A 15,355-nucleotide genomic window follows, 5' to 3' on the forward strand; every position below is an offset into this window, starting at 1 on the left:
CACAAATCAAGAGGAAGGTTGCTCTGTTTCTATGTGGACACTGTCCTTTCCAAAGGCCTTGCTGCAGACTCAGATGGCCTCACCACATCTGTTTCACTTAAGTGGCATTTGGTTTTACAAAAAGTGTTGAAATTCTGGTGCAAACCTATGACAGCGCTGCTGTGGACTCAGATTTCCTCAGCATGAACAGCATGTGCTAAGACGAGGCACCCGATTCTTTGTGCAAAACAGCATATCTAAAAGACCCTTTGCAATGAGATATTCTCCACAACTACAACAGTATGTCAGAGCTGTTGAAGCTGTCACCAGTCCAGCGCCCCATCAGGTCCTTCAGTGGTAACAACTGAAGTTACCACTGTTTCAATCAGTGGCATCTGATTGAAATAATCTACTCTTGAGTAAGCACAAGAAGTAACTTGGCATATTAGGAGGCAGGGCTCTTCCCAGCCAAGGCTGTTCTTATGCACAATCCACAGGAGAAGTGGAGGTGTTGGGCAAAACTGTTTCCAACTGGTCAGCCATGGCTAGGAGCAGATTTTGGTTGCTTTGGCTACAAACCAGCAATACAAGATACAGAAGAACAGAGGAAACATTGACAGTGTATCCATCTGTCAGGATTTTGGTGTTTGAGAAGACAGAGAGGTGGGACTGTGCACAAATGCATTCTTCAGTCTGGTTCCTAAGAGCACTCCTATAAAATCACTGGTCCCAAGTGATTTTATTTAAAAAGGAAAGAAAGCTGACATGTAGCAGTGTGGCTGAGTAGCTGCACCCATCTAAACACTCTTCAACTTTGTACAGCCCAGTCTCATCCCTCTTTCAGTGTTTGGTAACCCAGAACTATCATTCTGTAGTGTGGATTTGCTTATTATTGGCACAACCTTTCCCTATGACTCTGCAGATAATTTCTGGGTTCATTTAAAGATAAAGTGAATGGAGGACATTCTGTTTGGTCACCAGGCTGATCAGCAAGCAACCTCTGATCCCTTGGGTCACTGAAGCACATGGCGAAAATTCCAGCATGGGCAGAGAGGGCTACTGTGCGAAGGTCTGATGGATAGAGGCATGTTTTAAGCTTAATGGTACAGGCTACTGAGCCTGCTTTTAGCAGAGACATTGGGAATACAGGTGAGGTCTGTAAGCACTGGCAGGAGTGCACAGCAGTCCATGCCTGCTGAGCAAGGAACTTACAGAAACCAGTCCACAGCGATGATCAGTGTAATATCTTCAGTAGGCAGCCCCACTGATGTCAACACTATAACCATTGTCACCAGTCCTGCCTGGGGAATACCTGCGGCTCCAATGCTGGCTGCTGTGGCAGTGATGCTGGAGGGAACAGGAAAGCAGAGCTATCAGCAAAGGGAAGAAAAGAGGTGGTCGCATTTGCAGAAATGTCAGGAAGTAGCTCAAACTCATCATCGTCTTGGCAGCCTTTCTGCCCTGGTCACCAAGAAGGATTGTGGCACATGGGACATCAACACAATGCCAGGCTGCCCCTGCCAGACACCCCCTCATAACAGACTGCACACCACAGCTTTTCCTAAGACCTGGACATGCAAAAGGGCTCAAGTGGAGCCTCAAAGACATGGTGTCCATATGTGCTTTGACACCTGGAGCTGTAGTACAACCCTTCTTTCCCATACTTTTGCATACTAATTGCATCTTCTGAGCAAAAGAGGAACCTGCTCACACCTCAGATAAGCCAACAAAACTGAAACCCTTTCTGTAGTCCCAAAACTCTTTCAAAAGTCACCTTATTGTGATGATTTGCCCAAAGTCAAGTTCATAGTTGTTGACTTGTGCAATGAAGATGGCTGCAAGGGCCTCGTACAGAGCAGTGCCGTCCATGTTAATTGTGGCTCCCACAGGCAGTACAAACCTCGTGATGCGCCTGTCCACACCATTGTTTTCTTCCAGGCACCTGAAGGTTATGGGCAGAGTTGCTGAGCTGAAACAAATACAAAACCACATGAATTGCATGTATGCTGACTTTGTAAGAAGGGCTAAGCCTCTGCCTGGTTTATGACCTTACCCACCTGCTTTTTCACCCTGCCATGTGAGCCAGAGGCCAGAAGCTGCTAGGATAAAGAACAGTCTAAACAAGGCTTCCTCAGATATGATGCAAGCTGCAGTTGCACATTCAGACATGGCTTTCCTCAGGGGGTTGGGACAGGGGCTGTATAACCCTGAGGCTGATGATGCCAGTATAACACCAAAAGAAGGAGGATTCAGGGTACGCAAGAACTCAAGACCAGAACTCCTTTTTCTGCTATTAAAAAAGCTTGAGCCCTTTCTCACCCCTCTCAGTCCATAAGACAAGAATGACATGTTTGAGAATATATCTGGCAGAGAAAGCAAAGAACTGTTTCTGAAAGAGAACACGAACAGAAAAAAATGCTATGTGTTTTGGTATGAGAATGTATGTGGAAGAGCCTGCTATGTGCTTGCCAGGAAACAAATATAACAAGAAGCATAGCACTCAGTGAAACAACAGTTACCTACCATCCCTTGCTTTGGCTGTGTGACATAGCAGTGTGAGTCATTGAACATACCAGTGTTGATGCCTTTGCCCATGTCTCTGGGAGGTTTAATGACAGCTGCATATAGTCTATGTGCCTGGGAGAGAGAGATGTGAAAATGTGTGCAAATACATGTGTGTGAGAGGTATGTGCATGTGGAATAATGCTGTGATTCAGAAGGATTTGACATTTGTCCTGAGTTCAGCATTTCAGTGGTAAGCAAAATCACCCTTGTGTTTGGTCAGGAGGAATATGGGCCATTCAGTGATGGTCAGAGCTGGTCATGTGACTAGGGCTCCTGAGCAGGCCAGTGGGAACCTTCCCACTCCCAAATGAGTTTGGCTGGTCCACTGCAAAAAGCCACTAGTGCTAGAAATGGTGAGACCACAGTGCTGCATTGAGAGCAATGAAGTGCTGAGGTGCAGTATCTACATCAACCCCAACCCCACTCCTACACAGCCATCGTACCTGGAGGAGGTGCCCAGGGCTGTGATGAGAGCCTGCAGGAGCCCTGCAATGAATGCCCAGGGGTTTCGGTGAGTGACGATGAAGTAGAGCAGGGGCAGGATGCAAAGGGCGTGAATGAGGAGTCCAACGATGACAGTGAGCGTGTACATCCCCAGCTGGCCTCCCATCACTGCGAGGTCATCCATCTCCAGGATTTTGCCCGCAATTAAAAACATGATCCCAACTGGAGCATACCTGTGACAGAAATACAAGGCCGATGTTCAGGACTGGCTCCCACACTTTCACACCAGCTTTAACGCATGCTGTCTGGATAAATCCTCATAAGCTAGCGTACCATAAGTGCTCATTGAGCCTAATCACTGGATGATACTGCTGGTTTCTTTTCTAGAAACCTGGAGAGAGCTGGGACTTGTTCATCCCATGGTCAAAAATCAGCTCTTGGTGCACGCCTGGGGACCACAGCACTCTCTTGTGCACGCAGCTTGGGCACTGGTGGTTTCCTCCTCCTTTTGGGTTTTTTACATTTCTACAATACTCCTTGTAGAATTGATGAGGAAGGTTATGTAGAGAAACCTTCGGAGTCCCTTCCTTTCCTAACAGAGCTTGGGCTGAGAATGTGTTTTTTTTTCCCCTGAGAGGCACAGGAAAGTACAGGAGGAACAGGGAATCAGGGAGTAAAAGCAAGAGTGTCCTATAGGCTCTGGGATATCAGCCTTGCTGTCTTCAGATGCTCACATTTAAGGAATATGAACATCTAGGGATTCCAGACCTGGTGTAACAAGGACTGGGCACACCAACACCTGTAAAAGCAGCCATGGCTTGTCTAAAACCCCATTTTGAGGTACTCTGCTATCTTTTCCATTCCTTGTGTCTTTTTTCCCCCCCTCCATAACAATGCAGCTGACAAGCAGCAGTGAGACTCCACAGAAAAGACATAAGACAGATATGGAGAGAATCATGGGCACTAATATAATAACCGGACCAAAGAAAATTCCAGCTCCATGGCCACACCTCTCAGGGCTGGGCCTCCACAGCTCAAGAGCTCACATGCAACTCATGCACAAGGCACAGAGGTCCACATGCCAAACTCCAGCTTAGCCTGGGAGGTTTGGAAAAGTTTCAGGAAAGGATTTAATAAATATTTCATTTCCTCTGACCTTCCTATTAGAACACATCCTTGGCTGCAGCCAGTGACCAGATCTTCCCAGGAAAAACAAGCTCCTGGGAGATGGTCTGCAGATTGTGGCTACAGGAAGGCATGCACAGGCAGTCTCCCAAGTGTAACCAGTGTTCTATACTAAACACCCTGCCTTCCTTCATCTAAAGGGAGGTTTAAGGAGGGGTGTCGAAGGTCTCTGGAGTAGTGCGCAGGTCTACTTGTTCCACTGTGCTCATGCTCTCCCTTCTGTGCCCTCAGGCAAGTCTTACCTCTTCTTAGGAAAGCAAAGCCCCAAGTTCTGGTTCAGACATGGAGTAAAAGGGGCGTGGGGCTTCCCAACATCTGCTATGAGCTCAGAGATATTCTTTCCCTTTGTGCCTTTTTCTGTAAGGCCTGTCCTGCTGTGCTCAGGATTTTGCTCTGAGATACAAGACTATGACTTACAAGGAAAGAAAGCTGGAGTGATCCAAACTGGGAGAGGGTGTCGGGCTGACAGATTTCTTCCCTGTCAGACATTTGCGTGTATTTTTCCAGACCTGCATCTGTCCTCTTTTGCAGTACCTGACAAAACTTTGACCCCTAACTGGGTAAAAAGCTTAAAATAACAAGATTTGGTAAAATTCTGTCTTCTAGATTAAACTTGTCTCAGCAATACCTTGTTTGTCTGGATCATGTGTCATAGGCAGCCTTACACAGAGAGCAGTGAGCAGCTGAGCTCCAGAGGCATCAGGATCTGGGAGACCTCAAACTGAAAGGCAGTAACTTTGAGCTGATCCTCTCAACCCAGCTCAGCTGTCAGAGCTATTGCATTACTGCATACAGCTGCCACCCTGAAAGCAGGAAGGTAGCAAGGGGTTACTGGGATTCATAGCTAAGTCAGACTCCTGGAACACAGCTGGAAGGAAAGCTTTTGGTGAGAAAGCCTCACACCCTACTCCTGTTGGTAAGGCTAAGAGATCTTCCACTCCAGCTCTCTGGTCTTCCAAGGATGTTTCCAGAAACCTCAAGAAAAGCAAGTCCTGGTGTACCTGATATTTCTAGGGTAAAAACAAAAAGAACAGGAAATGAAATGTGAACAAATATCCCATCCAGACTTTTCCCTCCAGCTTGATGGAGCCAAAGTAGAGCTGTGCCAATCTGCTTTTCCTGTCTTGTGCATGAAATCCTTAAAGCTACCCCACTTCTCATCATGTCAATGGAAACTGCACCTGCAGACCTCCTGCTCCAACCGGCCGTGCTCCTCACCAGATGATAATGGCCACCAGCCTCATGATGGCTTCGTTGAGGCAGTTAAAGAACTCCCGCAGGGCCCGTCCCTTCTGCTTCATGCTGCCGATCACCAAACCGAAGCACATGGAGAACACTACCAGCCCCAGCGCGTTCACCCCATTGGCTGAGCCCGGGATGGGAATGACTTCTTCAAAGGTCAGCACCTCGGAGATGGTTCCCAGGGCATGAGTGACGTTCTCCATGATGCTGGTGAAATTCTCAGGCACAGGGATCTGAGTGGTTGTCACACCTGCTGTGACATTGCTGCTGTGGAGGATGGTTCTGGTGAAGACCCTGGTGCTGTACTGCGTCTTGTACTGAAAAGACACAGATTATCAGATGCACCTACAGGTCCTAGTTCAGTTGCTCAGGACACATGCTAGGCTCTTACATCCCTTCTTAAAGAAAAGACAGTACTGCAAGTTGCTGTTGACCTGTGTGGGAAACTTGCTTTGCCTGTTCTTAAGGTCCCCAGTGTAGTGCTTTCATCAGAAAGTTCAGAAAGTTCATAGAGGGGGAGGTCAAAAGCATCTCATGTTGCTAGGACTGAGATATTCTGGCTTCTCTGAGAACCCTTTGTGCTGCTTCTAAGGGCACTAGCACTGCAGAAGAGACAGCTTCTTGGAGACTCTGCTCCATATCACTGCCAGTCCAAGCCTGCTACCTGAGATCATGCAAACCCTTCCTGCCTCTGTGGGATGGGATGGAGGTTGAAGCTCCCATCTACAGACAGTTTGAAAAGCTTGCATGGGGGATGCTATAATACAGACTAACATCTGCAGTGCTTCCTGTAGCAGTCAGACCTGGGGAATAAAGTACTATTCCATCCCTCAGAGAAGTAGATAGGACCATGGTCGAGGGCACAGGGCACAAAGATGAGATTTCATACCTGTTTGAAGCAGGCTTCTACCAGGTTGGGCGGGAACATATTCCTGCAGTAGATAAAACATGGAAAGAGTTATTGTCCTGTTGAACTAGGAAGAAAACATGGGCTTCCTGGCCAACTTCTTTGTCCTGGGGCAGTGTCTGAGGTCACAGCTTTCACAATGTCCACTCAAGCCCTTTTGATCTGACTGACAGAAGAAGGGAATACACTGATGTGGACCCAGTACCTCTTGCATCTTGTCAGACTCCTGCTGCATGTTTTCAGACTCCAGAAGTTTATTCAGGTATGTGGAAAGAGATGACACACATACCGCCCTCGTATGTAGTTACGTTGTAAAATCATCAGCAAACCCAGCCAAACCTTGAAACAATATATTACAACTCTTTAATACACTGCCTTGCTCTCAGTCTCACCTCTACAGCTGTCATTTGAGCTCTCTGTTATCCTGTACCTCACAAACATGCCTTTATACCACTTGAGATGGTACAGCTTTGCAATTCACTGAGAAAGGTCACAGCAAGGGAAGAAGAGGCAATGCCTTGGGAACCACTTCCTTGATTTCCTTTGGTCATTGAAGATGGATATTTGGAGTAGCCTTTGCTGGGTGAATTTCTGAAAGGTAGGTAGCCACTGGTAGTTTTCATTACTTGTTTTGTTGAGCACACCTTGACCTTTACATTAACACCTCTGGAGAAGGGCTGGACTCCGGGCCAAGCACTCAGTCTCAGAGTGACAAAGCTAGTTCACTAGACTAGGCTAGAAGTAGTAGGCTTGCCAAGACTCAGCCATTAACCTCTTTCCCTAAGATTAAATGCCTAAAGCTGTGAAACTTCAAAAGGACACTCCATGGAGGAATGTTATCTCATTGATACGGTCTCAACATGAGACCATCTTGTTCACCTACCTCACCAAATCCATGAAGGCATCTGTGGTCTGCACCTGCTCAATTCTGCCTTCCCGGTGAAGTTTGTCCTTAGATCCTTTTCCTGGGTGTATGATGATCACCATGAAGATGCCGATGAAGACAGCTATGATTGTGGTTACCATGTAGTAGATGATAGCCCGCATGCCCATCTTCCCTGAGACTCTGCTATCCAGTGAGGCCATTCCTGGGGTGTCACATAGAGAGACAAGGTGAGGAAGCCTATCGTCTTAGAGAGAAAGGGAAAGCTTGAGGAAGATTCAAAGGGTGCAAGGTACATGCATGAGTTGGACAGGGAGCTAGGGTCTCTAGGAAGCACAGCCTACAAGGGACAGAATTTGGAGTTCCAAGATGATGTTGATATGGAAGAATGTGGCTTGTGGTCATGAAGAAGCATAGCATTGGTGGATCTTAGGCCACATTTGGAAATGTAGCAATTTTCTTTTAAACCTCTCAGAAGGGAAATAATCCCCTCCTAGTACATTGGGCCTTTCAGTCCCTGATGGTGGGATGTTTCCGCAGGTGGAACACCTTGCAGTCCCTTCTGCTGTCTGAAAGCTTGGCTGTCTGTCATGTCTTCCTTGAGGATCTGGGTGAAACAAGCCCTCTAGCTGGTGATCAACTTCAACCCTTTTGGACTGACATAAATTAACCTTCTCTAGGCTGGAGGAAACCTGAAGTTGATTTGGGGAACAAACTTGCAGACATTTGAGGTTATGTAGGATTAAATCCTTGTTAATGCTGAAGTGCTGGGCATTGGAACCACAGCATTGTGTTCTCCCCAGTCTTCTGAGAAAGCACAAGGTCTTCTGCTTCTCTGTGCTACTACTGAGCCAGCAGGGGTCTCAGTGTGGATCATGTTCACTATGGCTCTAGGTTTGGGCTTGTCACTACTAGCCAGGCTAATCCAAGCACCTCCAGCTGGGTCACGAAGAGGTACCCGAACAACAGCTTTGCTGCCCATTGTCTTGGCTGAAAGCAGCAGAAAGCACTTCTCACCTGTAATCAAGCTAGAGACAATGAGAGGAAGAACCAGCATCTGCAGCATACGCATCAGCAGCTCGCCAGGGAAGGAGAAATACTTGATCTGGCGATAGGTCAGCTGGTAGGGCCGGAGGGAGAAGGCCAGGATAATCCCTGTGGATCAGCAAGGGATGAGAATGGAAGTGTGTCAGTGTGAGCCAGTGGTCTGTCCCTCAGTCCTACAGTGCAGCTTTTCTCTTTCTCATCTACTCCCAGCTCCTCCTCTTCCCAAAGGAACAAATGCTCATTTTCTAAAAGGCTGTGATCCAGTTTTTACTGTATGCTCTCTCTCCCTCTGACATATTTATGTGCACAGGAGCCTTGTGAGAAACCACAGGTCTCCTTGTTCCCTGTCTCTTGCTCTTCTAGGGTCTGTTCCCAAGAAGCTCATGAATACAAAATGCTGTGATGAGAGATATGATCTCCCAGACTAAAATAAGTGTGGCTACACAGTTCAGATTCTCTGTCTACCCACCTCTTAAAGCTGAGTTCAGCCAGTTAGAGACATATAGCCTGGATCAAAAGCTAGGACCAACCTGCTATGTGCTAAGCAGATTTGGTGTGCATTGTATCACAGCCATTTGCAGCAGTTCTGGTCCTGTCAGGCTAAAGCTGTGGGAGGAATCAGAAAAGTCCTTGTGCCTACAGCTGCACTCACAAGATCCCTCTGAAGAAATCTGGATGATTTGTACAAGAATTGGTTGAGTTGGACCATCAAACTCTTTCTGTTGAAGACTGTTTCTATACTGCAGCCAGAAAGGATCAACAAGGACTCCCTCCCACATACACACTCTCTGTGGGGCCTCTTGTTCTTGCACACAAAAGTACTCATGATGTGGCAGCACTTTGAGCTGTCATCCCATAAAATAAAATCTTTGTAAAATAAACAAACATTTCCCCATATTTATAAATGGTGCCTGGTGTTGCCACCAGCTCCGTACCTAGTAGGACCGCAGCAATGGTGAAGAGGACAAAGGCATTTCTCCTGAAGAAGCTTTTAGCACTCTCAGCAGTGATGCTGTGCATCCGCTTCTTGGCCCGCGCCGCCCGCTTCTGCACAGCCTGCCGGAACCGCTGCACCCGGCTGTCGGCGTGGAGCCGCTTGGCTGCATCCTCATTGAGGAACAGGCTGTTGACGTGGCTCTGCTCGCTCATGGTCAGCACAGCTGCTCAGTCCTCCAGGCACAGCTCTGCCTACCCTGGCCAGGGAGAAGGACAGGCAGGAAAGCACAAGCTGTGGCACATCTTGCCTTTGTCTTTAGGTCATTTCCCTGGGGCCTGCTTAGGAAGGTTTATTTAAAGTTGATTAATGAGCTCCTCTGACCATCTACATGGAGCAGACCTTGGGGAAGGCTATCTAAAGGACTGCCAGGGTCTTGTCACTACTGCTTTGGTGCCTCTAGAGAAGCTCTGGCCTCTACAGCACCCAACCTGCACTGAGGAGTGGCTTATGTTGGCCTGGGCAGCCAGAAAGGGCTCCACAGCCACCCAGGCTCGTTCTCAGGAGTTTGAGCACTTTGGAACGGAATTTATTTTTCTCACCTGCAATAAACCCCTTTCCCATATACAAACTCTTCCAAACAAAGCCAAGCAGCAAACAACATTTCTGACATACCTCCAAGGTGGACAGGTCCCTACCACAACAACTTTCCCCATGACAGTGAGTGGCGCTGGCTGTTTCTATAGAAAGGAACATTACCCCCTTGCTTTCCATGGAGCCTGAGGATAACACTTTATTTACTGACTTTCCTTTGAAACACAACAGGAGTTTCAAGTAGTATCTCTTTTCAAACTCCACTGATGGGATTAACCTGATGTTCTGCCTTCATAAATTCAGTTCATTAGACTGAAATCAAACCTACTCCAAAGATATAAATAAAGAACAAATGCTGCTCTATTACCAATTGGCTGCAAGACCTGGACAGTCTACTGTACTTTTTTACTGTTATTTCCATATTCCTCAGAAAAAAAGAACAAGGGAGCTACACAGGCAAACCAGTCTCTAGAGTGCTAGAAGGCACCAGCCACCCAACAGTTCTCATAATGAGGAAGATTATTGCCTCACTATGCAGGTGCCATTTTCCTTCTGTTGCTGTGCCTTGATAGAAGGAAGGTCTGAAAATGATTCTTGTTCCCAAGAGTTTGCAAAGATAATACAATTCTAAATGAAACCAAAGAAGAAAAAAGTCACCTTAGCACATCAGCAAGTGCTGGAAGACCTTCTTTGGTGTTGCAAGTCAAATTAAGAGCTAGTCCATTTGTAATCCTAAATTTAAATCAAAGAAACCCTCACAAATGAGACTATATTCTCTATAAATTACACACCTAGTATCTTCCATCTGGATCCAGATAAATGCCTATCATGAACTGAAGACATTGCCTTAAAGAGGAGCTGCTTCGTGGTACAAGATTGCAAGGTCATGTGCATGGAAGCTGGAGAAAAACCTCCTTTCTGAGAGAAGGTATGTTTGTATAGATGCTAATGCCTTCATGAAGTTCAGAACAGGAGAGACACGCCTGAGGTGGCCCAGCCAAGTCACCCTAAGCCCTCCCAAAGCTGAGCTGTGCAAAGGCCACTGGCAAACGTGATGGTTATTTGCTGCAGAAACCTTGCAGTGCTGCTGTGGTCACCCCAGCTTTTGGATCAGCAAACAGCATTCCATGGATTTTGATCCATTCATTCCAGCTTGATCAAGCATTCCATTCCTTACTATACCACCCCACTTTTATCTGCTGATGGAGACAATACACACCAGACTGTGTGAAAACTTTGCCTTTCTTCCGTCTTCTCACTGCCAGTCCTGCTTTTCACAGCTACACATGAGAAAAAGAAATTGCAAGATTCTTTCAGTATATTGAGATTGTGCCTCCTGAACCTGACAGTAGGTTTAGAAACTTAATTCAATCCCCTTGTGCCCCACAATAAACTTGTATCATTTATAGCCTTCCAGATATAGAGTTGAACAAATAACCCAGAACAGGTGACACAGGAACACACCCAGCTGGTTTGAATGTCTCCAGAGGGAGACTCCATGACCTGCCTGAGCAGCTGTTCCAGTCCTCTGCCACCCTCAATGTAAAGAAGTGCTACCTCACGTTGAAGTGGAACTTTTTGTGGTTTCGTTTCAGGCCATTACTCCTTGTCCTGTTGCTTGGGCATTCAAACGCTTCCTAATGTCCAGTCTGATCCTCCCCTGGCACGACTTTGGACCATTCCCAGTTGTGCTGTCCTTGGATCCCAGAGAGAACAGTCCAGCACCTCCCTCTCCACACTCCCTCCTCAGGAAGCTGCAGAAAGCAATGCTTCTCAACCTCCATTTCTCTGAAGGGAAAGCCCAGAGTCCTCAGCTGCTCCTTGTAGGACATGCCTTCCAGCTCTTCACAAGAAGGTTCACCCTCCATTCCCTCCTCTGGACATGTCTGAGGACCTTCACATCCTTCTTCAATGTTGGGGCCCAGCCCTGCACACAGTGCTCCATGTGAGGCTGCAGCAATGCTGACTGCTATGGGATAATCCCCTCTCTGGACCTGCTGGTCATGCTGTATGTGATGTCTCCAGCATGCAATTTGCCCTCTCAGCTGCCTGGGCACACTGCTCACTCCTCTTGAGCCCGCTGCCAATCTGCACCCCCAGGTCCCCCTCTGCTTGTCAGCCACTCCTCTCCCAGTTTAGACTTGCATCCCGTGTTACTCCCTCTCAGCCACAGAAAACAGCACTTGGACTACTTCCATTTCATGCCTGAGATAGCCCAATGCTCCAATCCATCAAAATTTTTCTTTGAGGCCTCTTGTTCCTCAAGAAAGTCAACAGCACCTCCCAATTTGGTATTGTCAGCAAGCTTGCTAATGGGATATTCAATTCCTGCATCTGGATCATGGATCAAGATACTGAACAGTACCAGCGCCAGGGTTAAGCCCCAAGGACACCACCAGTGACTGCTCACCAGCCAGACACAGCCCCATTCACTACAACCATTCAAGCCCTGCCATCCAGTGGGCTCTTCACACTGCACACCATCACCTCACTGCTCCCACAGCTGGACAGCTGTCCAGAAGGATGCTGTGAGAGACAGTATCAAAAGCCTCACTAAAAGCCAGGAAAACTGGATGCACCACCTTCCCTTTGTCAACTTGGGATGTGACCTCAACCTAGAAGGAAATCAAACTGGCTAAAGAGGATTTTTCCTCTGTGAACCTGTGTTGAAGACTGCATTATTCCTCAAATGCTTTTCAGTAGTATTCAGTAGGATCTTCTCCATAATTTTTCTAGAAACTGACGTTAGACTCACAGATCTGTAGTTCTTTGTGTCTTCCCTCACACCTTTCTTGTGGATTAGAATAGCATTGGCTTGCTTCCAAGTCAGCAGGGATGCCATGAGGCTTCCTACAGTAGAACAGATTACCACCTGAGGCAATCACTTCCAAAAGGAGAACCATCAGAGAAAGTTTCAAACCCCAGACACTTTTTTTCTTACTCCCAAAGCACTCACTCTTCATCAAACGATCCAGCACACATTGGTAATGTGAAGTGCTGCCTTACTTTGATGTGGAAAGCTCCAAACTGTTCAGTGAAGAGAAAAGTCACATTGATGGCTCTGAAATCACCCACGACAGACTTTCTACACACAAACCAGACTTCTCATTTGCTCTGGTGACCTGAGGAGACCCATGTTGAGTAGGGAAATGTGGGCTCCCCCTCCTCCAAACCTTGCCTTTCTTAGAGCTGGACCATACCACAGCAATGGCAGAAATTCCTGTACAGAGAAGGTAAGAGCAGAACCCACAGATATAAAGGGACTCACCCAATCTTTTCTCTAGATGTCTCTCCATCTACGTGCACTGGAAAATGTATTTTTGTCCAAAGAAAGTGAAATTTCTATCTTGATATGGGAAAGTACAGGATTAATCATTAGATCCCATGTTGCACCATGTGTTCAGCTACCTTCTTAGAGCAAAAGTTATTGCACAGAAGGAACTCACCAGCAGATCTTGCTCCTTTGATGTCCCCACCCTCTTGCTGACTTGCTCCCTTTTTCTATCTGCATATTTTGCAATAGAGCAGCCCCCTCCACAGCACATTCTCTCTGCGTCGCTGGTCTGGAATTGTGTACATATTCTCTCTTGCATCAGCTGGAAGTTCTCAGACTGCTGCACTAAATCACCAAAATTCTCTTGTCAATGGCTTGAATTTTCCTTTTTGTGAGGAAGAAGATGGCTTCGATCTCTCAGTGAAGGTTCTTCTATCCGTGGGTGCTTCACCAGTCTCCACTCTGCCAGAAACACTGAGATATTTGAGAGCATTTTTGGAGGTAGCTTCAAGGCTTGAGCAGGGAGCACAAGATATTTTGCAAGAAAGTTCAGTGTTGCAAAACTAATGCCTAGTTCCTGGCAGTGAGGTTTCACATAAACAGAGGAATTTTGGCTATTTTAGGGGTATCAGTCAGATGCTGGTGAAAGAGAAAAATGGGGAAGGAAGACTTCTGCACTACATTTTGTCCTGCTCTTTGCAGATTTTTCCATGATTATCTCCCCATCTATCCAAGGAGATTTCCAACATGAGGGGAGGAGTCCAATAGAGCTTAAGGACTTATAAAGAGCTAGAAAACAGGGAATCTCCAAATCAACTGAGATGCATCTGTTCCAACTTGAACCGGACATTAAAGAACATTTGTCCTCTTTATCTTTTGTCTGTGCTAAAGCAGCCAACATCAGAAAAGCTGGCACCACCCAATGTGTAGCATCTTCCCATGAGCACGTTTTAAAGACAAAAGATATTAAAATTCTGGTTGAAGGGAGGTTGGAGATAGCCGTGGCACACTTACAGTGCTGGAGAGCCAAATGTGGGAGCATCAGGGCAGGTTTGCTTCCCCTTCTCACAAATTGTATAATTTTGGCCCCACAAAGTTCTACAAAAGGTTAGAATCTGAGAGTAAAATATTGTACACAGCAGAAAAACTTCCTGAAATAGTATCTTGAATGTAATCTTTGACTACAGCCTCTGTAAAGACACACAGCCTCTCACATCTTTGTCCATGCTCCTCTCCCAGAGAAAAGACCAGCTTGTTTAAATGGAGAAGTAGGGAGAGCAGGGGAAGTAAAAAGCAATCTTCAAATGCATCTAGTTGAAGGAAAACCCACATCAATAAGGACACTATCTCAGTGTCAGATTAGTCAGGGTTTTTAACAAACTTCTGTCAATGATCATGTATGAAAGGGTTTTAAAGCAATGGATATGAAAGGGAATGAAAGGGGAGATCCCCTTTTCATCATCACTTGTGGTGCCAGGCCGCCAAAAGAGATTTCAGTTGTGAGGTCCAAAAAGAAAGTGTGCAGAGGGCTGAGCTGTCCATCTGCTCACAAGTGACAGGAAGAATGATCTGCTCTATACATAAATGAAAAGCACTAAACACAGAAAGAAAAACTCTTGATTCCAGCGACTCACAAAGAAGCTGGAAAGACCACAGACTGACAGAAAAAAGTACTAGGAATTATTTGGGAGACATTCGGGGACAAAGAAGAAAATACAGAGCATATTCCATCCCTGAGAGGATGAGTGGCAGCTGGGACAGAGTTAATTTTCCTCCTAGTGGTTGGTACAGTGCTGTGTTCAGAATTCAGGGTGAGAGTAATCTCAGACTCTGTCTTGTGATAAAGTGAAAGTGCCAAGACATGAATTGCACTTGTGGGAATGATACAGCTTTCACGTTGCAACATTAAATGCTTGAAACTGTTGAGATTTTTAATATTTGGAAACCCATATGCACATCTTCAATATTGCTACATCACAAGAACAGAAAAAAAAAGAAATTTCAAATTTCAAGTTGCTTGCTGAAGAAATTTTGCATTTAACTCAGATTCTAGGAAAGTTGTGTGAAAGTCTTCAATGACTTACTTTCTTTGTTGTGCAGGCTCAGCTTCAGAAAAAACCCAGCCAAGTTTGACTGTTATAAAGCTGTCATCACTGAAATGTTCCTGCACTCAGTTATTCGAACATCAAGAGGCAGGCTGTAAGTATTTAAAAGTTTTTTTTCATGTGCTGCAAAGTTTTGTACTGTCTATATTAAGACAGTTTGCATCCATGGGAGCCCACAAGCAAGCTCCTCCTGAGG

The 15,355-nt window shown here is 46.2% G+C and overlaps 1 protein-coding gene across 10 annotated transcripts in view; it reads right to left on the reverse strand.

Moving 5' to 3' along the window:
• Nucleotides 1-15,355, reverse strand: part of LOC138102373 (excitatory amino acid transporter 4-like) — a 38,829-nt gene that overhangs the window by 4,903 nt on the left and 18,571 nt on the right. For 7 of the 10 annotated variants that reach the window (XM_069000068.1, XM_069000069.1, XM_069000067.1 and 4 more), the window contains 8 exons: nucleotides 9,188-9,445; nucleotides 8,223-8,360; nucleotides 7,206-7,410; nucleotides 6,305-6,347; nucleotides 5,392-5,732; nucleotides 2,988-3,221; nucleotides 1,754-1,948; nucleotides 1,192-1,326 (listed from right to left, as the gene is read on the reverse strand). In XM_069000068.1, coding sequence (XP_068856169.1) covers nucleotides 1,192-1,326; nucleotides 1,754-1,948; nucleotides 2,988-3,221; nucleotides 5,392-5,732; nucleotides 6,305-6,347; nucleotides 7,206-7,410; nucleotides 8,223-8,360; nucleotides 9,188-9,401 — 1,505 coding nt within the window. In that variant the 5' untranslated portion in view covers nucleotides 9,402-9,445. Of the gene's footprint in view, nucleotides 1-1,191; nucleotides 1,327-1,753; nucleotides 1,949-2,987; nucleotides 3,222-5,354; nucleotides 5,733-6,304; nucleotides 6,348-7,205; nucleotides 7,411-8,222; nucleotides 8,361-9,187; nucleotides 9,446-15,355 lie in introns of those variants that run through there. The other 3 variants (XM_069000070.1, XM_069000066.1, XM_069000071.1) reach the window with 3 other exon arrangements.

Source organism: Aphelocoma coerulescens, unplaced genomic scaffold, assembly GCF_041296385.1.
Source record: "Aphelocoma coerulescens isolate FSJ_1873_10779 unplaced genomic scaffold, UR_Acoe_1.0 HiC_scaffold_73, whole genome shotgun sequence".
Classification (NCBI taxonomy): domain Eukaryota; kingdom Metazoa; phylum Chordata; class Aves; order Passeriformes; family Corvidae; genus Aphelocoma; species Aphelocoma coerulescens.